We start from the raw sequence: 26,877 nt of genomic DNA, 5'->3' as shown, positions 1-26,877 counted from the left end.
TGAGGCCAGGGAGAGCTTCCCAGGGCAGGAGGCAGCCCCCACCTTAGTTGTCCTCAATAACCCAGCAAAGAGGCCACCCCAGTTCCCCAAGCTACTGACTGGACCCCCGTATAGACTCGGGCAAGGCCTGGAGATGCCTTCTCTCTGGTGAGCAGCAGGTTCAGAGTGAGGCTTATCTAAACCCCTGATCATTCTTTACCCTCTCTGGGGCACCATGAAATTCTCCACATAGCTCTTAACCCAAAAGGGGACTCATTAATGTCTGCTACGTGGGCACCGGCTGGATAGGCAAGAGTGGGTATTTGAAAGGATTCGTTAGCCTGAGGACCTGGTAGGGACTAGGCCTGGACGGGTGCCTTGGCATCAAGGTTGGGGCCTGGAATCTGGGTGCAGGGGTTGAGGCTACCCTCCTGACCCCCACCTGGGTGTGCACTGGGACGCAGGCCTCAGGAGCCAAACCATCCTTGCAGACATTTGGCTTTGATACCTGGCTATTTCAGACAGCCCGAAGCTAGACTTGATTATGGCAGAAATGAAATAGCCCATTAGACATGGCTGGCTCCCCCTTCCAAAGGAACCTTTTTGGAACCCCTGGGGTCTGATGGTGAGCACACCACAACCACTCCCCAATCCTACCCTCCAGTCCCTCTGGCAGGAAAGGAGAGGCAGCCCAGGCAGCCCAGTCTCACCCAGGGCCTCCATGCAGAGTGTGGGCTCCACAGGAGCATGTGGGGCTGTAGGCCCCTGGCAGCACAATGTCTCTGGCCAGGTCTGGGCCCTGCCGTCTTCCCTGCCCCCAACTCCTCCCCATGGGAGAAAGGGTAGAACAGGACTGGCCGGTTGAGGACACTGTGGGACTGTGCCCAGGGAGTGACAGTTCTGGGCCTCTCCCTGCTCCTGATGATTGCCAGCATGGGTGTGGGGCCCAGGAGGGAGGCCCCAATCCTTCCCCAGTCCAAAGGCCACTAACAGACCAGTGGCTGCAAGTACGTCCGAGGGGCCGGGTCTTCAGGCAGGGAGGTGCAGGACAAAGGAAAGCAGGACAGGCAGGAGAGAAGGAAGAAGCTGGGCTTAGTGCATATCCTGGGGCCTGAGTGAGTTTCTGCCTGGGCTGGGCTGGGCCTGGGGCTGCCCTCAGCTACCTGCAGTGTACAGCCTGTAGCCTCTGGACAAAGCTCTGCATAATGGCCCAAGTTCTTCGGCCCCTCCTGCTCCTGGATGGCAAATCTCTTGTAGGACTTGCGTGAAATATCGCCAGGCTGCCAGGCTCCCAAGGCAAGTCTCTGCCCAAGCAGCTCCTGGCAGAGTCTCCCCTCCGGGGCGTTTGCCCTCATCAGGGGTGGATGCTATCAGACTTGCTCACAGTGGAATTTCTGACCCAGGGCAGGTAGGTGAAAGAGATCTTTGGGTTTGGGAGCCCTTTGTGAGCCCCTTAAATTGCCTCAGCTGGGTAGTGTTCCACTGCATCCCTGGTCACTGAAGGGGGGAGGCAAATGGATTCCATGGGGCTCCATGTGATGGAAGTGGGGGGACCTCAGAACTCTCGGGGAGCTCCTAGCAAATGCAGTGTGATCAGAGCAAGGGAGACGATCTGGCAGTTGGGGCCATTTGTGCAGAAGTCAGGGCTCTGCCTCCCCCTTCATGGAGATACCCCCAGCTGAGTAAGAAGCCTGGGCAGGGACGGTGTTGAGGGAATACAGAGATAGCTGGAGGGCTAAACTCAAGGCCTCTGCCTCCCTGGCCCTGGACTTGGCATGGGGTGAGGAGGAGGCTGAAGGGGACAGACTATGAGCCCACAGTCTGAGCATCTCAGAAATCAGAGGAAGACCTTCTGAAGAGGTGGGCTTGCTGAGTGATATGGAAAAGCTGTCAAGACAGGGGAGCTGGGAGCAAGTCTGGAGGTAGGAACATGCTGGCAGGTGTATGGACCAGTGAGCCGCCCTGGGGGAGATATGTACAGAGCCTGTGGGTGATGAGATGGTGGGTGGCAGAGCGCTCCAGGACTGAGCTCCAGGCCCTCCCAAGTCTTCACCCACTGTTACAGGTTGAATTGTGTCCCACCAAAAAAGCCCTAACCCCCCAGGACCTGTGAGTGTGACCTTATTTCAAAATAGGATATTTGCAGATGTAATCCAGTTAAGAAGAATCATTAGGGTGGGCCCTAATCCGATATGACTGACGTCCTTAGAAGAGGGGAATTTGGAGATAGTCACTGGTACACATGGAGAATGCCATTTGAAGACACACAGACACAAAGGAAGAGAGCATGAAAAGATGAAGGCAGAGATTGGAGCATCACAGCCACAAGCCGAGGAACACCTGGAGCCACCGGAAGCTACAAGAGTCAATGAAGGATCCTCCCCTTGAGGGTTCAGAAAGAGCCTGGCCCTGTTGACACCCTGATTTTGAACTTCTAGTCCCCAAAGTTATGAAAGAAGAGTTCTCTGCTGTGTTGAGCCCCTCAGCTTGTGGTACTTAGTTGTGGCAGCCCTGGGAAACTAACAGAGCAGGCCAGTTCTGCTGCCTGGGATGCCTTCGAGCTCATTCTGTCACTGCCGTCACTCGGGTTGTCAGGTGTGGCTTCTCTGTGAGCCCTGATGCAGAGCCCTCCAGGAGATCGGGAAGGTCTGCAGGCCAGCCTGCTTCCTCAACTAGACTGTAAGCTCCTGCAGGGCAGGGCCTGACCTGTAGTAAGGCAGCATGGTTCCTGGTATACCGTGGGTGCTAAGTCCATGTGAGGTGAATGAAGACGTAGCTGAGGGGTAAGGAGATCCTCTCAGAGCGGGACATGCCATCTACTCTTCCACAGCCAGTTTTGGCTTGGATGGACACAGGGGCGTCCACAGAAAGGTTAGAGCATCATGCCACAGGCCATACCTAGCTCCTCCACTGGCCGGCTCCCACCTGGCCCACGTGAGCCTGAATAACTTGGGGAAATTCCTAACCTTCCCTTTCAGCCTAGCCATTGGCTCTAGGAGTTTGCCCAATATAACTGCTCAGGTCCCTCCAACAAGGGGACTGTGTCTGTGGCTCAATGACTCATGCACACTGCTCCATCCCGCAGCCTTGGGCGGGACCCAGGACTGGGGATAATGCCAGCCAGGGCAGGCTAGGAGCTGGGACATCCCATTGCACCAGCCCCATCCCCAAGAACGGAGTGTGCTCAAGGCTTCAGGACAAAAATCTGGAAGCAGGGAGGCAACACTCACTTGAACAAAGATCTGGGTGACAAAAGCAGACAGAGGATGCATTGAGTTCAAAGGCCCCGAGGTAGGAATGAGCTTGTCCCGATCAGGAACTGAAAAGAAGGCAGAGGAAGCTGGGCTATGCTGAAAAGGAGGTCAGGGGTAGGACATATGATAAGACTGAGCACACCTGGTTAATCCAGGATCATCTCTCCATCTTGAGGTCCTTAATTTAATCATGTCTGCAAAGTCTCCTTTGCCATGTAAGATAACATATTCCAGGTTCTGAGGAGCACAACACAAACATCTACCCACTGCAGTATCTCTCTCATCCTCTTACCCACCTCTCTCACTCCATTGCCACATTTCTCTTTACCTCCCCATCTACCTATTTGGATCTGACCATGGATCTACTAACCTTGTCGCCTGGCCACAATTCATCTCTCCTACCCTTTTATCAAGTATCAACAAGTTATTTATCGATCTCTCATTCTTCCAAGGCTTTCATCTTTCAGTCTGATAACTGCATCATCCCTCAGCCATCGGTCTAATAAACTGATTTTTATTTTTATTTTTTAAAAGATTTTATTTATTTATTTGACAGGCAGAGATCACAAGTAGGCAGAGAGGCAGGCAGAGAGAGAAGAGGAAGCAGGCTCCCTGCTGAGCAGAGAGCCCAATGCGGGGCTCGATCCCAGGACCCTGGGATCATGACCCGAGCCGAAGGCAGAGGCTTTAACCCACTGAGCCACCCAGGCACCCTAATAAACTGATTTTTAAACTCAATCTACCATTTAATTCTCTTCTGTCCATGATGAGTTATCAGTCATCCAGCTCCATATTTGCACATGCATCACACATGGGGATATTCTTTCTCAATGTCTACAAATAAATTCAATAAATATTCACGACTGCTTGTCATGGGCCCAATTCTAAGTCATGCATGGGTGAGATAGCAAGTTGATGACACCTCCCAGTAGCCATGCTGGGCCCTTCCTTATCATCGTCATCGTCACCGTCAATCCATGCACACTCTCCAGTTTTGTTATCCACATAGGGATCATTCTGCCTTTTGCTTACTAGCCATCCTGTGCATAAATAATGCAGACTCATTTTAACTTGATCTTAGGTAAAGTGTAGGTAGAAAACTCTATCTGCTGGGCAAGCATCTTATGCATCAAACAACAAATCCTAAAGTTAATGGAAATTATTTTTAGGTTGTCTGGGCAAATAGCACAGAGGAGAGCGACTCCAGAGACCGTGCATCAGGCAGTGTTTGGGCCCATGCAGACACACAACACACACACGCACATACACGTGGGCATACACAAATGCACACCTACAAACAATCTCTCTTTGCTCTGCCCCCACTTAGTGACTCCTTCCTGGCTCATTCATACTCTTGTGTGTGTGCACACATGGCTGAAGTGGACACTTCAGCGCAGACTCATGCCCTACCTCATCTTGTTTCCAGTAGAGGAATCTCACCTCCCCACCTGAACTGTGAGGTCCTCTAGGGCAAGGTGGTGCCTGCTCTTCCTCGGGCAGGCCCTTCCAGCCTGGCCAGCCAGAGGACAAGACACTTAAGAGCTGCTTGCCTTTCCTTGAACTCTGAGGGCAGCTAAGGAGCTAGATGCCCAATGGCAAAGTTTCCCCAGGAAAGCCACCACTGCCCAACACAGTCCCCTCCACTCCCTCTCATTCTGCCTCTCTTGCTTCAGCCGGATGCCAGGGTAATGCAGGCTTTCCTTCCTCTGTAGAACTCTTCCTGGAGGAACTGTGTTAGGTGGATCATCTGCCTGGAGCTGACCTAGCTGGGGATCAGTTTGACAAGAATTCCCTTGTTTCCAAGCATCTCTGTTGCACAGGCATCCAGCCCCAATTCCTGTCCAAGCCTCTCCCCAGGGCCCTGGCTGGAGATCCAGAACATTTGGAAGCAGGTTACCACCTGCTAGAGCTGCAGGTCCTGGATGCCCACCAGTTACGGTGTCCAAGGCCAACCCAGGCCTACAAGTCACTTTGTCCACAGCCCTAAGGGAGGAGCAGCTAGCTTGCTGGTGGCTGCAGGAGGCTCCCAAGGCAGCCACCTTGTACCCTAGAGCACTTCCAGCACTGGGAGGCTGGTTAAGGCCAGGACACTATTAACAAAGCCTTGACTAGAGTGAGGCCTCTCAGGGCCAGCTGCCTGTGATACACGTACTTGACCCCATCCAAATCCAGTTTATGCCCCTCCCCCATCCTGTGGTATCCTCATCTAACATCTAACATCTAACATCTCTGTAACCTGAAGCCAGCCCAGACCAACCACAGGAACTGTATGCAGAACAGATCTGTCCTTGTGCACAGTTTGCACCAACATCCTGCACACCTAGGGCCCAACTACTGGCCTCAAGCAGTCTCCACATCTGCCTCACAGCCCAGAACCCTCTCTTAGTGGGTTTCATTAACTGTTTAGAGTCCAACAGGTAATGAATTATCCCCACATTTGTTTCCTGAGGAGCCAGGCTAGGCCAGGTATCCTCAAGCCAGATGTTCTGGGAAGCAATGATACTCCACCTGTCAGAGGAGGGAGCTCCTCCAGGAGGCCAGGCTGCTCTGAAACTTCCCTTCTCACACAGATTCCCAGTCCCAGCCTGGCCCATGTTCAAGTCCCAGCAGGCTAAAGGCCAAGTGGAGCTTTTCTATGCCCCTGCTGCTGTTCAAACTCCATGGGAAGACTTTGGAATGGACTTGGAATCCCAGGCTGGGCCAGCTGGAGAAGCCCAGAAAGACCCTGATGCTGGGAACCAGAGAAGGCCAAATAGGACCCAGGCCACATGGGAGTCAACAGTGGGGCTAGACTAGAGGGCAGGCTTCCTGTCCCTGCCCTCCAGGACCACACTGTAGCCCATCAGTGGGCTACGGAAACATGACCCACCACCCCCATGATGCTTTGATCCCTGGAGAATTCTAAGCACCTGTGGGGCAAGCAACACTACCCAAATGCAAAGGGCTTCTTAGGGCTCCCTCAAAAACCATAGGGTCGACTCCTCCTCTTCATTCCCACAATTCCTACCAACCCTTCCCAGCTTCACTTCCTACGCTACAACACAGGCAACCAGTCACCGATCTGATGAGTCTCTTTCCAGATGCTTTGTTTTTTCTATGAAATTACATATATCTGTGTGTCTGTGTTAAAAAAAATTTAGGCTTCTTAAGGTTTTCTTAAAAATTTTTAGGTATTTCTTGGGCTTTTAATTTTTTAACATGAGGTCATATTGCACATTGTACCCTGAAACTTGCATTTTGTTTTCAGGTGTACAACATAATGTTTTAATATTTGCAAATCCCGAAACCTGCTTTTCACTTAACACTTTCTTTTTTTTTCACTTAACACTTTTATTAGGGCTCTTTCTACATGTGAGACGCAAAACCATACAATGTCTCTTCCTTTGCTGCCTTCTTTTTAATAAACTCTGGTTTATTTAGCCAGTGCTTTGGTGATGGACATTCAAGCTATTTCCAGTTTTTCTTTTTTTCTTTTTTAATGTTTTTATTTTTTTTTTAAGTAACCTGTACACACAACATGGGGCTTGAACTCACGACCTTAAGATCAAGAGGAGTCTCATTCTCTGCCGACTGAGCCAGCCAGGCACCCCTGTAATGACATTCTTAAACAGATCTTCTTGGGCCCGCATCAGAGGGTCTCTCTGGGGTGGATTCCTAGAAGTGGACTGCAGGTTTTCATCTCTTCATTCCAGCTTGGGGCAACTGCAGGTTCTCACCTTTCATCCTCACACAGCTTACAAGTATATTTTCCTGTACAGAGTGCTGCAGGAAGAACCCTAGGGTCAGCTATTAGCATCATGTTCTGTGGCCCATTGCACTGCTGTGAACCAGACAGACACTCCTCATCTCTCTGGATGATCCTTCCCCCTCTCATCTCATCTAAATTGCTATCTATATGCTGGTCCATCTCCAGACCCTTCTCAGACTCTCTGGACCATTCCACCCCACAGGCTCCCAAGACTGCTTGTTTTACCTTGACCATTCTGCATATGCTTAAGGACTTGTCTTCCTCAATGGGCCAAAATCCCCTGAAGGTAGCATCTGGACCTGGAACTCACTGTCGTAAGACAAAGCCTTGTTTACATAGGTGCTTGTTCTTTCTAATAAATGCATGTTCTTTCTAATAAAACCGGATTACCTCCAGCACGGCTATGAATTCATCAGTAAATCCATGGGAAGGGTCTTTCTTTGTAAGACTGCCAGATGAGGGGAGATTTGTTTCAATTTATCAGAAACCCTGGGGGAAAGCCAAAGAGTTTTGCTTACAATGTTCAACTTGACTTGGAGCCAGTGCCTTTGGTTCTCAGCGGTTTTTGGACTGAACCAGGCCCCTCAGCTCCACTTGGGGCGTCTCACACGTTGATGAGTGTCTGGTCAAACTGGCCCCTGACTTGGCCGGAGGTACTGCCTGCTGCCAGTTTCTGGGGAAGTGTTTAGAGGCCCCAGGGATCTTCTTTGCCTTCTGCCATCTGTGGCCACTGGGCTGGGTCTGAGAGTCTGAGAAGAGACAGGTGGTCTGGCTGGCACATCATCCAGACATCTCCTAGAGCTGGTCAATATCATTCCTAAACCAGCTGGTGAAGGCTCCAGAGGGGTGCTTCTCCCAGGCATGCATCTGTAGCACCACAGAAAGTGGCCAGGCTGGATCTCGCCAGGACAGCGTCTTAAGCCTCAGATGCAGCCCCGGGCAGCTTTCCTATCTGTCCCAGACCCCACCTGCAGCTCCTGCCTGGAGCCTGGGAGGCATAGCTGCTGGATTTGTCTTCTCCTGAATGCCAAATTATGCACTTTGCAGAAGACTTGGCACAGAGTAGGCAGCCAGGAAACACTGGCTGAATGACCAACAGAAAGAGTTTCTACAGATATGTGACCATCCATGTCTGTAAACATACATATTACAGACAACTTCTCATTTTCAGGTAGAATCTTGGAACAAGCTGTAACAACTATAAATTTTCCCACTCTCTCTTAAACCCACTTAATCAGACTTTTGTCCATGCCACTCTGTTGACATGGCTTTTATCAACATTACCAATGACCTCAACATGGCTGAAACTAACCATCAGTTGTCACTCCATATCTCACCTTATTCCCCTTGGTAGCTTTGGACATAGAGTTTTCCTCCCTCCTGAAACTCTCTTACCTTGGTTTCCAGGACATTCCTCCTATCTCTCTGGATACCAATGCTTCCTTTTAACTCTCTCCCCTCTCCCAATTTTTGCAAAATTATCACTACTACTTTTGAAAATTTTATTTCTAAGTCACCTCTCACCTAACATGGGACTCAAACTCACAACCCTGAGATCAAAAGTCACATGTTCTACTAATAAGCCAGGCAGGTGCCCCTCCCCCCATTTTAAAAAATTGTGGTGAGATACCTGTAACATAAATTTTACCATCTTAATCATCTTAAGTGTACAGTTCAGTGATATTAAGTACATTCACACTGTTGTGCAACCATCACCACCATTCATCTCTGGAAATCTTTCATCTTGCAAAACTGAAACTGAACCCATTAAACTATGAGTCCCCATCTCCCCTCCCTACCCCAACCCCTGGCAAACACCATTCCTCTTTCTGTCTCTATGAATTTCACCAGCCTAGACATCTACAGTATCTGTCTTTTTGTGACTGGCTTATTTCACTTAGCATAAGGACCTAAAACTTCATATCCATGTTGTAGCATGTGTCAGAGTCTCCTTCCTTTTTAAGGCTGAATAATATTCCATTAGATGTCTATACTACATTTTGTTTACCCATTCATCCATTCATCCATCAACAGACCCGTGGGTTGCTTCCACAGTTTAGTTATTGTGAATAATGCTGCTGTGAACACAAGTATACAAATATCTCTTCAAGACCCTGTTTTTAATTCTTCTGAGTATATACCCAGAAATGGAATTGCTGGGTCATATGGTAATTCCATTTTTAATTTTCTGAGGAATAGACATACTGTTTTCCACAGTAGTGGTACTATTTTACATTCTCACTGATGGAGCACAAGGGTCCTAATTTCTCCACATCCTTGTCAACACGTGTTATTTTCTGTTTTCTAAAAATAGTAGCCATCTTGGGGCACCTGACTGGCTCAGTTGGTAGAGTACTCGACTCTTGATCTCGAGGCTCTGAGTTCAAACTCCATGTTGGGTGTGGAGCCTACTTTAAAATAAAATGAAAGGGGGCACTTGATAGGCTCAGTCGGTTAAGCATCAGACTTGATTTTGGCTCAGGTCATGATCTCAGGGTTGTGAGACTGAGCCCCGGGAAGGGCTCCACCCTCAGCTCGGAGTCTGCTTGAGATTCTCTAAGCAGACTCTTTGTCTCTCCCCAGCTCGTGCTCTCTCTCTCTCAAATAAATAAATAAGATCTTCTTAAAATTTTTTAAAAAAGAAAAGAAATAAAATAAAATAGCAGTCATCCTATTGGGCATGAGGTGGTACCTCAATGCTGCTTTGATCTGCACTTGCCTAATGATTAGCAACCTTGAGCATCTTTTCATGTGCTTATTGGCCATTTGTATTTTTTCTTTGGAGAAATGTCTGAATAATCCCTTTTCACAATATCTTGCTGATTCCTCTTCATCTTCCAGACCTCTTAACCTTGCAGTGGCCAAGGGCACCATCCTTGGACCTCTTTTCTTTCTACACTCACTTCCTGAGTTATCTCAAACAACCTTATATAGCTTTAAATACCAGCTGCCTGCAGACACCTTTCAAAAGATAGCTTCAGCCCAGAACATGCTCCTGAGGTGAGGCTACCATTTCTAGCTGCCTATGGGATGACTGCTTTTGGACGTCTAGGAGGTATCTTAACCTTACCACGTGTAACACTGAGCTCCTTATCCTCCTCCAAATCTACTCCTTCCCTAGTCTCCACATCACAGTTAATGGCAATTCTGTTTTTCCACTGGCCCAAGAGAAAACTTTTGTTGTCATTCTTGACGTCTTGTTTTCTCATACCCCATCAAGAAATGTCAGAGCTATCTCCATAATATGGAATTTGACACTTCCACTGCTACCTATTACCTTCTAACCTGTCCTCCAGCTTCAGCCTTTCTGCTTTCAGGCTATCCTCCATCTGGCAGCAAACTACCCTGTAAAATCCGATCATGTCACTCCTCTGCTCAAAACCATCTTTATTTTGCCTGGCAAAAGCCAAGTTCCTAATAACGCCCTATATAATCTCTTTCTTATACATTTACATAATAAGCACATTGCTGCCTCAGGACCTTCGCATTTGCTGGTCTCTCTGTGGAGACAGTGGTTCCTTTTACTTTGTACCATGGACCCCTTTGGCAGTCTGTGATGCCTGTGGATTCCTTCTAAGAATGATATCTTTAAATCCATAAAATGAGTTTCATGAATTATAAGGAAAACCAATTATATTGAAATACAACTCTCAAAATATTTTTAAAATGTGTAATATAGTAATATATGTGTTCCTTATTAATTCATTAAATCATAAGAGCTAGCAGCACAATTACGGAGTAGTGATAACTGTCATGATATTTTAAGATAGTTGTAACAACTATAATGTGATATGAAAATATCTGTGATTGCTACAAGCAACAGTGTCACAGGTGCTGCTAATAATACTGTAATTTGCTGTCTGCATTCATAGTCGAAGAACATGCTAAATGTTAATTAGTGAAAATAAAGGTATAATTTTTACCCCATCTAAGGTCAGGACCCCCTGGATTTCTATCCACAGATCTCTGGAGGGGGGTGGTGACCTTGTGGACTCCATGCCAAGAAGCCCCAGCTTAGAATGTTCCCTCTTCTCCCATAAGCCCTCCCAGCTCATTCCTTCATTTCCTTTTATTCAGAAGCCACATTCTCAGGCAGTTCTTCCCTGAGGACTCTATTTAAATTGCATGACCACATTCCCTATCCCCCTTTCCCATTTAATTTTTTCAGAATAGCATTTACTCACCTTCAAATATAATATTTTTTTAAAGATTTTATTTATTTATTTGACACAGAGAGACAGCGAGAGAGGGAACACAAGCAGGGGGAATGGGTGAGGGAGAAGCAGGCTTCACACTGAGCAGAGAGCCCCATGCAGGGCTCAATCCCAGGACCCTGGAATCATGACCTGAACTGAAGGCAGGCGCTTACCCGGCTGAGCCACCCAGATGCCCCTAAATATAATATTTTATTTTTTTAAAAAATTGTGTATTTCTTTCTACTAGAAAGTGAGTTCTGTGAGAGGGTATCATTTTTGTGCTGTGTCCTCAGCCTCTAGCATGACGCATGGTACACAGGAGGCACTCAATAAATATTTGTTGACAAATGTGAATGATTACATCTCCAAGAACTTTATGTTTCTTCTTCTTTTTTTTTCTGTAATAAGTTAATGATTTGTGAGACTTTTACTAAAGACTAAGGAGTTATAATTAGCTCCATTGCTATTATTCTGTTAACATTTTCAAGGTTAACCTTAAACAGTAGCAGAGAGCAGTGGAAATCCAAGAATTCTGATGGAGCTTCCAGTCCTAAACAAGAAGTGCCTTCCAAGGACTCCTTTGGGGACCTGGCTTTCCCCCAAATTCAGTGAACCACCTTAGAGGCAAAGTGCCACCCACAAAATTCTTTCTTGCTATTATGGCAATCAGGGCCCCATCCTCAATGAAACCAATAATGCTAATACTTTTTATTTCTGGCAGTGTGGTAAAATGGAAAAAATGCAGTCTTTGGGATCGTCTGCTAGGTGCCAATTCTATATAACCACTTGCTAGCTTGTGTGACTGTTGGTAAGTCACTAAACCTTTCTGAATAGGTAAAATGAGATTTTTGTGAGGACAAAATGGAATGAGTTGCATAGTGCACAGCACAGAGCAGGTGCTCTATAAACGGTCATCTTCTCCCTCTTCTATCTCTCTAGGTCATTTTATAACTACTTGCCAAGGTCACAGGATCCCGACCGCTAAGAGGAGGAGCCTGTCCTGCCTTTTGGTGCACATTAGCCCTCTGCAACTAGACCTGATCAGAGCAGTTTCTTTAGGCTGTGCCACTGTCAATGTGTGCCTCCATTCCCACTTCAGATGTGTGGTTGAGACTGCTATCTGGACCTTGACCATGAAGCCCACCACGTACCACAGTTTTTTCTCCTGGCCTTTCTTTTTGCCCTAACCAGGAGATCTTGTCTATGTTCTCATGGAGAGCAAGACAGAAATCATTGTTCTGAAGTTTTTCAGTGTTAAGAACTTTCAGGGAGCGCATTCACCCTTCCAAAACTTAAGCACCAGGAAAAGTGCTCGTGTGTGATATGCACTCTGAGCCAGGAGTGTTTGTGTTTTCACAAACAGCATATATACAGACACACCGCTTCAGGACCCCTCCAGCCATCCTGTTCTATGGAAGAGGAAAGAGACCCAGAGAGATGAATGCACTTGTCCACATCAAGTAGCTTCTCAACTGCAAACCCAGGATTAGAATCCAGGTAGTTAACCATTTTGTTACATGCGAACAGCCTGTGTCATGTTTTCTGACATGGAGCTTGGGTTTGAGAAAATCCTAACAACTGACCACTCAGAGCTGGAGTCAGGTCTAACCAAGAGGTGGTACCCCAGTTCCTCAATCTTGCCAGACAAGCCTCCCCAGACTTTGTGAATGAAGGCCAAGGAAGGAAATGTTGCAGTGCCTCCCTTTGAGCGCATATTTCTTTCTTGTTGCAAAAAGTGCTTATTTCTGCATTCATCATCTCCCTCTTTGTTGTGTAGACAATCTACCCTGTCAGAGGATTTGTGCTGTTATTATGAGTTTGTTTATTATTAGATTTATTTCTCCTATAAGCAAATGTGTTCACAACATTCCATCGGGGGATCTTTTTAATTGTCACATAAATGTCATCTTATGTAAATTGAATATTTATCTTTCCCCAGAAGGGGGGTAGAAGGGAAAGAAGGAAAGAATAAACAACCTTCAGTCTTGGAGAGGGAAGGCGGTTCCTGTCCCCGTTCACAACTCACCCACGTGCCGTCAAAGCCAAAGGTGAGTTGAAAAAAATTACTGGATTATCTCTGAGGGGCAGCCAAAAGGGAGAGGAAAAGAAAAGTTGGCAACGATGCTTTGGGGATGTTGACCCAGGCTCCCAGGTCTCCCCCACAAAACCCAGCCTGAGACCAGACCACCCCCTCCCCAGCTGGGAGCATCCGGAGAAGGCTGCAGCTTGCCCCCCACCCCACCCCACCCAGGAGGCCAGCCCAGCTCCTTCCTAGAGAGAAGGTGAGCGCGGCGGGCGCAGCGGGTTGGGTGGGTGTGGCCCGTGGCTCCGGGAACCGACCCAAGGCCCAGCCACCGCCCGCGAGCCGCCCGACAGCCCGCCTGCCTGGCGAGCGCAAGCGCTTCTTCCAGAAACTGCGAGGATCCGAGCGCACTGTTTGTGCACCACAAGGTCAAGTCGGGAAGTGGAGCCGGAGGAGGAGGGGCGAGGAGGCGAAGGGTGGGGAAAGGGGCGCCCCGCTTCCTCGCCCAGTGCCAGCCTTTGGAAGTTGCCCCCTCGGTTTTTAACCCTTTAGGGGTAATGGGAAGGACGAGCTGGGGGTGGGGGGAAGGGGACACCGTGGGGCAAACTCCTACTGGGACCGGGGCGAGCAGTTACCCACCCACCCATCATTGCGTTCCCCAACCCCCGGAAATGCGGGGCAGAGCTGGGAGCCCGGAGGCACCCGGGCGGGGGAGGGGGCGACGAACCCGAGAAGGACCCTCTCTACGGACCGCCCCTCTTTCTTGAGGTCGCCCACAATTTCAAGTTCCCCCCGCCCGGGTTGTTAGTTTCCATCTGCCGTGGGTGGGGGAGGAGGGCCGCGCCCCCTCCCCCAGACTCGCGCGCGCGCCCCTCCCCTCAGCTCCTGCCAGCACTTTCTGCTCACTTCTGGCGCTGCAAAGCGCCACGCGATTTATTCGATTCGCATTTTTAAACCAGCGATTCAGGAGCAGGGCCTAGGGCGAGGGTCTTCCAGCGCTGGAGCCCCGGGAGGCGGGGTGCTTAGTGCAAACCTCGTTCCCTCCGCGAGTGTCGCCTTCAGGCTGTTATTTGCAAAGAAACGTCTTTTTGACGCAGGGAGAAATGGCAAATTTTAAGTACGTCATTAATATGGCGCCAAAAGATTTTTTTAAGTATAAGCTTGCTTTTTTTTTTTTTTAAAGGTTGCGGGGGGCGCCGCCCGGGTCTGGGGCGCGAAGGGGGCGGAGTGTGAGCAGAAAGTGTGAGTGAGAGAGTGGAGGGGCGGGGTATGTGTGTGAGTGTGTGAAGTGTGAGCAGACCTGATGGGACTTGCACGGGCGCAGCCGCCGCTCGGGCCCGGCCCTGGGGACAGGGCGGGCTGGGGGCGCCCCAGAGCCCATGGGGAGTCTGGGCCCGAGGTGCAGGCAGACGGGCAGCCCGGCAGAGCACCCTCCCCCATGAGGCCTGCAACGCTACCTGGACCCGCTTCCGAAGCCAAACAACTGGGCGGGGGGTGGGGCGGGCGGCTGGGGGTGTCAGGAGTGGAGATCCGAGTGAATAAGAAAAAAGTGGCTACTCCCCCTCCCTCGCTCCTCCCGCCCGCCCCCACCCCACCCCCACCCCAACACATTTTTTTTTTTTTTCTAAAGAGATCACAAGGAAGTCTTGGTTTAAAAAGAAACAGAAACATACACAGGGGGATTGGTGAATGGTGCCGACCGCGGCCATCGCAGTTGGAGGCTATTTTGGGGGGGGGGGTGAGTAGCGTCCATGGAGTTACTTTGCGCCCATTCCTAGCGGCAAGGGTTTAGGTCCAGAGGGCTGACCGTCCCCAGCAAGGGTGCGGGGCCGGGGACGCCGCGGGCCCGGCCGCCTCCCTCACCGCGACCCCGGATGGATGCGCGCCCCCCGCCCGCCCGCGCCGGCCCCAGGAGCTCGGGGTTTCGGGAGCATCCTTCCCGCGCCGGCCCCCGCCGCGGCGCGTAGTCCAGGGCAGCACCCCTCGGAAGGGCACCGTGGAGGAAGGTAAGATCCAGCCCCCAGCGATGGGCCCTGCGCATCTCCACGGCGTTATTTTGTGTTTTTGCAACAGATCTGCCAGCGCTCCTCGCTCCCTCGCTCGCTCTCTCTCTCTCTTGCTCGCTCGCTCCCTCTCTCTCCTGCTGGCTGCCTGTTCTAGGAAGCCAGGGCGCGGGGGGGGGGGGGGATGCACAGCACAGGGGAGAGAGATTGCGCATGTTGGTCAGTCGTGTTTTAAAGAGTACATTGCGGGGAGGCTGAGAGGGGCGCATGCAACAACAACTTTTGGAAGGGTGAGCTTGGCGACCTTCTTTATTAATGACTGCGGCAAAGCGCCCCCGGGCCGGTGAGGGGGCGCGGGCGGGCGGGGGCGCGCCAGGGCTGCAACTTGCCCCGCGGGCTCTGGCCGCGCGGAGGGGCTGCGGCGGGAGACAGCAGTGGTGGGGAGGTCGTTCCGCCGGGGATGGGCGTTCAGAGGACCTGGAGCTATCTGCCCTCCTGTCGCCCTGAGTTTCATTTTGTTGATACGCAGCACGTCCGGCCGCCGAACCGGGCTGAGCCGGTGCACATGACTCCGCGCTGGGCTCACGTGCAGCCGGTCCGGTCCCAGACACCTTCCGGGGGCCACCGCCTCCGCCCTGTCGCCCCCTCTCTGGGTTGGGTGCACGCGGGCGCTGCACGCGGGGGCAGCATGCTTAGCTCCCGGGCGCGGAGGCTCTGCACAAATTAAACACAGTGTTTTGGAGGGGCGGGGGACACCCTTTCCAGGTGAGTATGCCGGGTGTGCAGCCCCGGCGTACCGGGCGGGGGCTGGGGTCGGGGACAGCCCCCCCTTCGGGGCTGCGCGGGAGACCGGCGGGGGAGAAGCGCTAGGAGAGTGGAAATGTACCGGCTGCGGCCGGAGCGGCGGGTGCGCGCCCGCGGGGCGACGGCAGGGGGCGTGGCCCTTGTTTACCTTCTCCCAACTCTGCCGGTTCGCGTCCCGCTTCGGGGACGGTACTGCAGTCCCCTGCCCTCCGCCTCCGTCTCTGCCCCCTGGGTGGTACCGGGAAGATATAGGCAAATGGTAGTCTCAGCCCGGGACATACACACCTGACCCTCAAATAAGTGACACTGCAGCCCCAGCCCCCACCAAGCACCGCTGCAGTCCCTCTCCCGGATCCCCGGCCGCGCCCCGCCCCCGGCAGTGGCATCTTCCCGGCCTCACCTCCTTCCTCCCTCTCTCCCTCCCTCCTTCCCACCCACTCGCCTGCGCCTGCGGAGCGGCACCCGCCCGCTTCCTCCCCGCCTGGCTGCAGACTTGTGGCTCCCTCCAGTCCCTTCCCGCCTATCCCTGAGCCTAAGACACTCTAGTCTCCAGGCCAAGGGATGAGAAGGGGTCAGCTTGGCGACTCGTAGCTGTTATATCAGAAGGTGGGGATGTCTGCGAGACAGGCAGGAAGGCTTCGCTGTGGCTTCCAGAGGCCCAGGACACCCCACACACAACCAGTCCCCCGCCACACGTAGCTGCCCACTTCCCTAGAGGTTCGGCTCCTCTTACCGGCTTCACCTAAAGCCCTCCCCCCGCCCCAGGCGTCAGGTCCGCCGCCCCCGGCCCGAACCGCCTCTTGCCCTTCCTTCGCCTGGGCCGGAGCCCCCCGCAGCCACCTCCGGCTCCTCCTCCCGGCTCCCGCGGTCGGAATCACGCCGGCGCGCCTCCAGCCTGCGGTCCCGCGGACTGCCTCCAGGGGCAGGCTGGAGGCACGCGCCACCCCCCTCCCAATCCCCTTAACCTCAACCGCGGGCCGGGGCGCTTTTTTTTAACCACCTTGGCTGCAGGTCTCTTGTGCCCGGGGCTGTTGGGGGCGGGAGGGACCGTGTTTCCCTGTGCCCTGAGCCAAGGGCATGCTGCGCCGGGCGACTCTGGTCTCTGCAGATTTCCAGACCTTGCTCCCGCGCTTAGCACCCCTCGCTCATCCACTGCGGGACATAAAGTTTTACCCAGAGGCTGAGTTTTGTAGGGGTTTATAGGGAGGCTCCTTGTCTGCACTCATAGCGGCGCTAAAGAGGATTGGGGAGGGGCTGAAAGGGCAGGACTGGCCAGCCGCCTTGCCTTTGTTGGAAAGGGGAGGAGCCCTGAGCTTTGAGCCTAGACTAGCTGTCAGGATGTCCCCTTAACGTTTCTGTTTGCAAACTGAATCAGGGGCCCAGGTGGTGGTACGGCTGCCTGGCTCCTCCTCCCACAGTGGCATTAACTCCCTGGCTTTACTGGTAAAATTCCCAGTAGGACATTTGGCAAAGGGGCCGTGCAAGGAGCTGCCAACCGGGCCTGGCCCTGTTTCCTGGGTTCCCAGGGTGCTGGCTTCTCCCCTACCCTGACTTCCTCTCTCACCTTAGGGCCCCAAGTGAACGAATCATCCCTCCCGTCTCTTCTTCCTCAGGCGGGTTGGGACTTGCAAAGCGATCTAACAAGCAGAGGAGGAAAATAACAACAGAATAACTGTAAGGGGAAGGAATGAGTAATAAAGCCGACCCAGGCAGGGAGGAGGGCTTTCATGTTTAAGAGACGCTATTTGCTTTTTAGGTCACAGGCTGCAAAACAGGCTTTGATCCGAAGTGGGCGAATAATTTATTGAGAAAGTTTGCATGGTAGGGGAAAAAAGGGGATGTTTGTTTGATCTGGAGTCCTCTGCGTTGTCCCAAGTGCTGTTGGGTGTTTGGAGTGGAAAAGCATTTGGTTCTACAGCAAATCCCTCACAGAGGGAAGTCCTTGCCCCAGGCAGCAAGCCTTGCACTGAATGTTGGTTTTGAAACTGTTTGGCCAAAGGTCTCTCTAGCACTTTTGGAGATGAAGTGTTTAAGGACAAAGTTGTTTGGACTTGGGATGCAGCAATGTTTCCAGAACATTTCCCATCCAGCATGCTTTTCCTTTGCCTAAATTGCTCGGCTAAATGGCTAGTAACACTAATCCAAGAGAGCTTCCACTTTCCTTTCATTGGCAGGTGGGGTGGGACTGCTGGTCTCAGCCCCCAAGGTGCACCCCAGAATTTTGAGAGTAGGCCTTTGGCACTACCACATCTTTGAGGTAGCACTGGCGACGGTGGGGGGGAGGGGCGAGCAGGGTGTTCTGGTTAACTGGAGTTGCTGGTGACAGGGAGGAGGTTATCTTATACCCAAGACTGGGTTCAGTGATTTCCAGTCCAAATTCTTCAAACTCATCCAGCAAGCTCTTCGCAGACCTTACAGTTAGTTCTACGTTTAGGTGCTCCAGGGCAAGGTCAGGATTGTGGGGAGGAGTTATCCCTGGCCTGCTTTGTCTTCCATCCACATAGGACCCTGATTGTGTGGCTCAAAGTTTAGGAACCCAGAAAGGTTCTCAGATAACCCATAGGAATCTGGAGTACCTCAGCCACACTCTGGGCTACAAAGGGCCTGAGTATCAGCGGGAGGGGGGGGGAGGGGCAGGGTACACCACCTGGCGTCAGATAACCTGTATTTAAATGCTATAGCTATGAAGTCACCAGCTGTGACAGTTGCTTTGTGCCTCACTTTCTTCATCTGCAAGTGGGGTTAATAACAGTCCCTACCCCATGATTGGTGTATGGATTGAGCAATATATTGCATAAAGAAGATTAAACCCAAAGCCAGGCATGCGGTAAGCACTTGATTAGTATTGGCCATTTTTACTATTATTAATGATCTGCAGAGGGCCCAGATGCAGCTTTGACCTTTGATCTCTCCCCTTTAGGCTAGGCCAGAGAGCCAGCTCTCTTCCCTGAAGAAGGGCTCCGAAGGACCCTGCAGTGGCCAATGGGCAGCCGTCTGTGGGAGCGAGCGGACTGAGCTTTGCCCTCTCTGAGGTGGAGGGTAGGGTGAGAAGGTGCAGAAGGACAAAGTAGACAAAGCCCCTTTCATTCTTCCAGGATCCCCTAGGTATGTCCCCAGAACTGGGTTTGGGGGGTAAGTGTGGGCAGCATGTTTCAAGGGAGCTGGGTACCCTCTGGGACACTTGGAATTGCAGGTGGGCCATGATGAGTGTTGGAGGAGGGCTAAGGCGCCCCTATGCTCGCAGAAGCAAGTTTGAGGATCTGTGTGTACAAAATCTTTTCTGTAATAGCAATTACTGTCCCCGAGAAGGCATTAAAGTTAATGAGAGATAGGAAAGAGCGGGGCTCTGACCCCCGCTTAAAGCGGTTTAAGAGCATGCAGTTCTTGTTTTCTGAATGTCTGGCCTTCCCGACACAAGGAGGCTCTGAGGACAGGTTTTCCAGCCGAAATATCATTAAATTGTATTAGCATCTTATTACACACACGCCTAAGCGGTCTGCCTCAGACAGGGAGAGTTTTTGTTTCTCTTTGAAAGATTGTGTCTGGAATGGTAAATTGCCTGCTTGAAAGCCATCCCCCCCCTTACCTTTTTTAAGGAGGAAGACGAGGTCCTGCTGTGTGTGGTGGCGGGCAGGGCAGGCCTGGTGGCCCCCAGGGAGAAGAGGCCGGAGGCCAGGTTGGGGTGTTTTAACTGCCCGGGGAGCTGCTGCACTAGTGGAGCTGAAAGGCCCACTGTTCCCAGGGTCAGCTGGAAGAGCGTTAATGGAGGCCCAGGGTGTTTGAGTTTATTTGCGGAGAGGTCTTTAAAGGGGGCTGGCATTGGGCATTGGTGTTTCAAGTCCAGACCCAAGGCCCCCACTAAGACCAATGGCTAGTGCTGCCAAGAAAACATCTGCCACCAAATTGCTGCCCTATTACTGAGTTGACATTGATCATTAGCCAGGAGCCCAACCAAATAAAGCCTCCTGGAAAATGTGTGAGGTTAAGATGGGGAAGGCAGGCTGTGAAAACAGGACAAAATCTTGGCCTGGGGTGTTTGTTCCTGCAAGCTGCAGGCCGGCCAGCTGGACTCTGCTCCCCACACTTCTATAGGGAGGGGACAAGAACATACTCCACACTCCCTGGGTACCAAGCCCGTATTGTGTGCTGGGGATAATATAAGGGGCCATCGGGGCTCCCGCGGAGATCCAGACAGACGGTGCTCCTCACTCTCCTCTCCAAGGAGGAAGGCATTCAACAAGTAGATCACCAGACTGTAATTGTGGTGGAGGCTCTGAAGATGTTGACTAACGGCGTTGTGGGCTCTCTTTAGATAAGGTAGTGGGCATAGACCTCCTTGACATTTAAGCTGAAATGTGAAGGATAAAACATCAGACATGTACGCACTACATAGAATCTTCCAGGCAGAGAGCACATCTGTGCATAGGCCCCAAAGCATGGAATATGTGGCTTCTTTCCAGAGATGAAAGGAGACCAGTGTAGCTAGAAAGCCGTGAGGAAGGAGATAGTGGGCCCTGTGAACTTGCTGAGGTAGGAAGGGGCCGGATCGTGTAGGATATTGTGGTCAAGAGTTTGAGTTTTGTCCTTTGATCAGCAGGAAGCCTTTGAAATATTTTAAAAAGGGGGTATGACATGATCTGATTTATGTTTTTTTAAAGGTCACTCTGGCTGCTCTGTGGATTCTAGATAGGGGAGGAGCGATAGCGGGAGCTGGGAGATGAATGCAAAGTCCAGGCAAGAGATGGGACTGGTTCGGGCCAGGGTGGTATCAGTAGACAGGCAGGGACAAATGGATGCATTCAGCGTAAGTTCTGGAGGGAGAGCCCACTGGACTTGTCAGGGGTTGGCTGTGGGGCAGAGATTGCACAGAGAGGCCGTGGGGCTGCTGCACTGAAGGACCCCTAGGACACCATGCTCAGAGGAGAGCTGCATCTCTGTGTCTCTGTGCTGGGGATGGTGTGGGAGGTGGCAAGGGGAGGAAAAGGGGACCCTTGCTCTCCTAGACTCTCCTTTATAGGTAGGGCTTCAAAAGCACTTTTATCCCCACAAGTAAGTGCCTTAGGACACTGGGGTGTTCTCCCAGAGCCGACCTTGCTTTGGGAGAGATTGGAGGGGCCAGTGGAGAGAGGAAACTAAAGGCCAAGACCCAAGTGTCAGCACCCACCACCCTGGCCTGGATTTTGGCTTTGGTGAAGGAGTCCTCCCTGTCTCCTAGCTGTGTTGGAATGGGGGTTCCAGGGACAAAGGGCTGTCCCATGGGAGAGCCCATGCCTCCTTTGGCACTTCATTAGCCACTGACAGTGGAGGCTCACCTGAGGCAGGGAGGCCTTTGGAACAGACCTGGTTCAAAGGAAAGAAGCTTAACTCACAAAACAGTAGCTTCCTTCTGAAGCCTGGTTATTATTCCAATTAAGCCACACACAATCTGCTCCCTTAATAACACCCTACCCAGGAGAACTCTGGGGTGTTTTCAGAGGGCAGGTTGGACAGGGAGCTGGCTGAGGGTGGGGTACAGGTCTGCATGCTGCAGGTCACTGTGACAGGTCCCTGGGCAGCAGGAAACAACATTACGAGAAGGGCATTGGCCATCAGAGGGTCCTGTCCCAGGTGGTCTGACTTACGGTGCAGGTGCCCCTGGGTGAGGGGGTGTGGCTAGGAGGACTCCTCACCTGGCCCCAGATTATCACAGAATGACTAGCACCTATGTGGAGAGCCAGCCACCGTGCTCAGGGCTCAACGCTGCTCTCGTTTATTCTCACCAGCCGATTCTGGCCCAAGGATGTGTTTAGTTTGGCCCTCTCAAAGTGTTTTTAAAATTCTGAAGCAGTTGCCAACATTGGAAGTTCAGGAGACTTACGTGAAAATCCAGATCGAATCCTTGTCATCTGGGAGGTACATCTTTTCCAAGATCCCAGGTCTGTAGAGGAGTAGAGTTAGAATTTGAACTCGACAACCCAAATCCAGAGTTTCTTTTCTTCTTTGGGAGATGTGGGCCTGGAAGTGGAGGCACCTGGGATGCACAGGCAGGATTGCAAGAAAGAACAAGTGGACGCGGTTATAGCACATCTCCTGCTGCTGCCCCCACCTGTGAGAGTGCTGGGCTGGTAAGAGGCAGGCTAGGCTCAGGGCCCTGTCAAAGTCATCTTTATCACACTCAGATGCTGGAGGAGAGCAAGGATGGAAGCTGTGGGTAGCAGAGCATTATTGTCCCATTCAATCCACAGCCTGGGCCATGGGACTGCTTGTACTCTGTTGCGCAGAGGCAGAGAAGTCTGAAGGTCAAGGGCATGTGCTCCTGAACCAGATAAACTTCTTTTTTTTTTTTTTTTTTTTAAAGATTTTATTTATTTATTTGACAGACAGAGATCACAAGTAGGCAGAGAGGCAGGCAGAGAGAGAGGAGGAAGCAGGCTCCCTGCTGAGCAGAGAGCCTGATGCGGGACTCGATCCCAGGACCCTGGAATCATGACCTGAGCCGAAGGCAGAGGCTTTAACCCACTGAGCCACCCAGGCGCCCCAGATAAACTTCTTATAAGCACTGTGATCTTGAGCAAGTCATTTAACCTCTGTGCTTCCTTTTCCTCATCTGCAAAAGGGAAGCAGCCATCATGCCCGCTGGCATAGAGGGGCTACTCTGAGGGTTTCATGAGGTCCCTGTGTACCAAGGCATCCTCCTCTTTCTGCCAGTGTTTAGCAATTTACATCTCCGGCACTCATGCTGCTGGTGGCCTCAGGCTCTTCCCCCCCCCCCCCCCCCCCCCGCCGTGGAACTGACAGCGAGCAGCCCAAGGGAATCTTTCCATCATCCTAATCCTGCTGTTAGGGGACACTGGAGTGGGGAGAATGTCTTGGCTGAGGTCAGGTCTGGGGCCGGAGGGTCCTGGTTGGCCCAGAGGTCTAGATGGTCATACCCCACCTTAAAGAGCTGATGTTCCCTTGTCTCTTCAGGGTCTCCAGGATATAAGGGGAAACCCAGTGCTCAGCGCAAACAGACTTGTTGGAGTGGGTGGCAGTGACAGGTGCCCCATGGGATCCCAAGCAGAGGTGGGGACCCTGGTTGGCCGGCAGCTGGACTGGGCAGCAGGACTACTCTCGACTGACACTGGTTCCTTGCCCTTTGCTTCGGGCAGTGAGGTGGCTCAGGTTCCAGAGGAACAGGAAAGTGATTGGAAAATGCTATGGGTCCTGAATCCCAGATCTGTTCTCGCATTAGGACTGAGCTACTGACTAGCTGTGAGACCCAGGGCAGGTGAACAAGCCCCTCGGGGTGCTTCCCTCCAAGAAGAGACAGAAGCAAGCCTTGCCACCCTGGACTCTGTGGGATCCAAGGAAATAGTGGGTAGGAAAGTGCTCCCCACAGGCAAGAGCTGACCCGGGCACAAAGGCAGCTCAGTGTGGGCTCAGGCATAAGACCACATGGATTTAAATCCCAGTTCAGCCAGCTAGAGCCGGACAAGGCCCTGCGCCTCGGTAGTCAGGGAAGCCAATGGCTCGGAGCTTCCGGGGGTGTTAGGATCATGAGCAGAGCCAGTGTTGTTAGAGGAAGAAGTTCAGTATGGGGAGCTGCTCATCCTACCTTGAAGTAAAATCCTGTAGTTGAGATAAAGGTGGTTTATGTTCTTATCTGGAGAAGGACATCGCTTGAAGGAGGGCAGCCCAGCCTAGGACCAGTCCCTGTGGGCCGGGCATGTCTCAGGAACCCAGCTTGGAGCGTCCCTCCTCCTCTGTCCTTTCCACACCCCTCTGGCCACCACCCTGAGAATGTGCCTTCACTGCTATCTGAACTGGCTTGTCTCTAAACTCAGGTGGCATGGTCCCTCTGGAAGAATCAGTCTTGTTTCCCCTTTCTGCATCTCCTCCGGGGTGGGAGTGGATTCTCTGGACGACCTGAGTTGCCTTGAGTGGAAGCTAGGGCTGAGCAGGCCCTAATAATTGTTCTGGGGCCGCTGACTCCCTTGCCCTCCTTCTGTCATCTTTGGCTGGACTCCTGCTCATCTTGGGGCTCTGGACTCAGGAGGTGGGAGATGCAGCCCTCTGTCCCACTCCCAGGGCTCCTGTGGGTGGCTTGGGAGAGAGGGTGACGCTGGCTGGGAGAAGGCTAGGGCAGGAGGGCCTTGTTCTTGTTCTTAACTGCAGCAGGGTGAGTATGGGGAGGTAGGTTATTGGGCAGTTTTCTGAGAGACTGAGGATTTGCCAAGTCTCCTATAAGTATAATGGAGCCTGCCTTTTGTTGCAGATGGAAGAGAAGAGGCGAAAATACTCCATCAGCAGCGACAACTCTGACACCACTGACAGTAAGGCCTTCCATTTGGGGCTCCTACAAGGAAAGCATTTGAGTAATTATCAGGCCCACAGGCCCAAATCGGGGGAGGCTGCCCCATGGTCTCAGTGTTGATGAAAGCGTTAATCGGGCCAGGTCGTTGTACTCACTCCTGAGAAAGTCCCACACATGTGTGGCCTCTAGACCCTTGCTGTCTTCTTCACCCTACTCCCCTCTACCCCCTAGGTCTCAATCCCACGTGTTTTGCTCTGGTTGGAAAAGATCATCTCCCCTCTATTTCTTTGCATTTGCTGCTCTTGGCTGCTAGGAGCACATCCCTCTCCCTCTGGCCCTTAATGTTAGATCAGGACCCTGTTGAAAGTCTCTGCACAACAGACAGAAAACCTGTTAAGTTTTATTATAATTACCTGATAGAAGTATCATTCCTTAATTAGTGGTAAGCTCCTTGATAAGAGGAGTCATGTTTGGCTCATTGCTGTGTTCCCAGTTAGAGCAGGTACATAATAGGTGTTCAGTAAATGTTTGTCAACGGAATTAACAAGGGATCTTGGCAGGAGAATCTGAGAGGTAGACTTGTGTATGGGCTGTGTGGCAGCTGGATGACTTGGGGGTCACAGGGATGGTTGAGGAGGAAAGAGGCTTAGGGAGCCCCTTCTCAAATGTGGGGGGAGATAAGGGAGGTTTGTGGAAGGTGGGAGCTTTTCTCTGATACCAGAAGGCAGCTCTTCCCAGATGCCTCAGGAACCTGCCCTGCGTGAGCTGGTCGAGTAAGGACTTGACCTATGTTGTGCCCTACATAGGAGAGGTACACTGCCAACTCCCTGCAGCCTGGTGGGAACCCACACGGAGGAAGAGGCTGAACTCATTGCCAGGGCGGCTGGGCCTGGAGCCCTGCAGCTCTGCACCTCAGTTTGTTCACGAATGTGCTGAGCAGCTGGGGATAGCCCCCCAAGATCCTGAGGACAGACACACCAAGACAGCCAGTCAGTCCCAGCCCCTTCCCTACCTCCAGGTCTCATTCGCTGTCCTTTAGAGTCTGTTTGCTCAGCTCGGCTCTGGTGCCTAACCTGGCCAGCCCTTCCTCCCTGTGGCAGGAGATCACAGGTCCCGCCCTCTGTGGCCACAACCACATTGCCTGTGGTTTGTCTCAGCAGAGCCAAGAAGAACCGCATCCTTTGCTTCTAACTTCAGTCAGGCACGGGAACCCCCGAGGGCCAGGCACCTGCAGGAGTGGGGGTCTGGGCAGCTGCAGTAGAGTTGGGCTGAACTGTGGCTTACTCCCTTCCCACCAGCCCCCACCACTGTTCCCTGTACCACTCGTGTCTGCTGTCCCTTGGACCCATGGGGTAAAGGCTGTAGTCCTGCGGTCCAGCGAGGGCCTCAGACTCTAGTGGTAATAGCTTATGTTTATCGAGACATGCTCTGGGCCGGGGACTCTGCTAAGCCTTAAGAGGTGTGGCATCACTGAATTCTCACAGCTTTTTGTCCCGGAGAGGTTAAGTCATTTGCCCAGGGTGACAAGCTAGCAAACGGGTTTACTTTAGAGCAGCATTCTTCCTACTGTCCTTTCGTGCCTTTGCGTATCCACTGGGCATCATCCCAGATGGGATGGTGTCTCCAGCTATCCCCACCTAGGGCAGGAATGAAGCGTGGCCACAGATGGCCTCCTTCTCCAAGGAATAAGCAGAAGATCAGAGAGGGCAAGGGACCTGTAATGGATCACAGAGTAAGCTAATATTGAGTCTAGGTCACTGCCTTTTATTTCCTAAGCCCTACGCTTGGTGAGCGGAGGAAGCATTCACGTCCCCGCGCGTCCTTGGAGAGGTCCAGAGCAGGGACGGGCTCACAGAGGTTTCCACATCCTGAACATGCAAGTCAGAGCCTTCCTTACAGGCTTCCTGTCCCTGGTCAGGGGGTGGGGAGGTGGGTGGTGTCCCTGGCCTTCCAGGGGCCCCTAATGGGCTGTGCTCTCTCTGCAGGTCACGCTACATCTGCTTCACGATGCTCCAAACTGCCCAGCAGCACCAAGTCGGGCTGGCCCCGGCAGAACGAAAAGAAGCCCTCAGAGGTGGGTAGTGATGAGTGTCTGGACAAAGAGGAAGCGGTGGTGGGGAAGTGACAGGAGCGGACAGCTGTGGAGAGTGAGGGAGGGAACGCTGCAGTTGCGTGAGGGGGAGCCTTCCCCCCAGAGAGAACAGGCCCTGGAGAGCCAGGCCAGTGTGGCTAAGTGCCGTGAATGGGAGAAGTGGGTGCGTGTGCCAGCAGTAGCCGTGTAGGTTGTTGTAAAGATGTTCCAGTTGAGCTGAGTGAGAGTAGAGGCCTTTCAAGGATCATAAGCAGGGTAATGACAGAGTCTGACGTGTTCACAAAAGGCCCCACTGGCTGCTGTGAGGAGAAGGGAAAATGTGGGCAGGGGTGGGAGCCAGGAGGACTTTCCTGCAGTTGTCCAGGAGAGAAGCCATGGTGGCTGATAGCCGAGTAGTGGCAGTAGAGGAGGGAGCAGTCAGATTTGGAATGTTCTGGAGGCTAAGCCAAGGGCACCAGGAGGTGCTGATATGGGGGTGAGGGCTGGGGTCCTCAGGATCATCC

General features: G+C 52.2%; 1 protein-coding gene across 5 annotated transcripts in view; it reads left to right on the top strand.

Annotated features, from left to right (window-relative positions):
• The first annotated feature begins 13,608 nt into the window (after window positions 1-13,608).
• JADE2 (jade family PHD finger 2) overlaps window positions 13,609-26,877 on the top strand; it is a 51,856-nt gene continuing 38,587 nt past the window's right edge. Inside the window, exons 1-4 of one of the 5 annotated variants that reach the window (XM_080803449.1) lie at window positions 15,013-15,206; window positions 17,577-17,655; window positions 24,244-24,301; window positions 26,268-26,356. In XM_080803449.1, coding sequence (XP_080659575.1) covers window positions 15,079-15,206; window positions 17,577-17,655; window positions 24,244-24,301; window positions 26,268-26,356 — 354 coding nt within the window. In that variant the 5' untranslated portion in view covers window positions 15,013-15,078. Of the gene's footprint in view, window positions 13,629-15,012; window positions 15,207-17,576; window positions 17,656-18,927; window positions 19,113-24,243; window positions 24,302-26,267; window positions 26,357-26,877 lie in introns of those variants that run through there. The other 4 variants (XM_080803447.1, XM_080803446.1, XM_080803445.1 and 1 more) reach the window with 4 other exon arrangements.

The sequence above is a fragment of the Martes martes genome (assembly GCF_963455335.1).
Source record: "Martes martes genome assembly, chromosome: 5".
Lineage (NCBI taxonomy): Eukaryota > Metazoa > Chordata > Mammalia > Carnivora > Mustelidae > Martes > Martes martes.
Note: the sequence above shows the minus strand (reverse complement) of the source record. Positions and strands in the feature narration are given on the sequence as shown.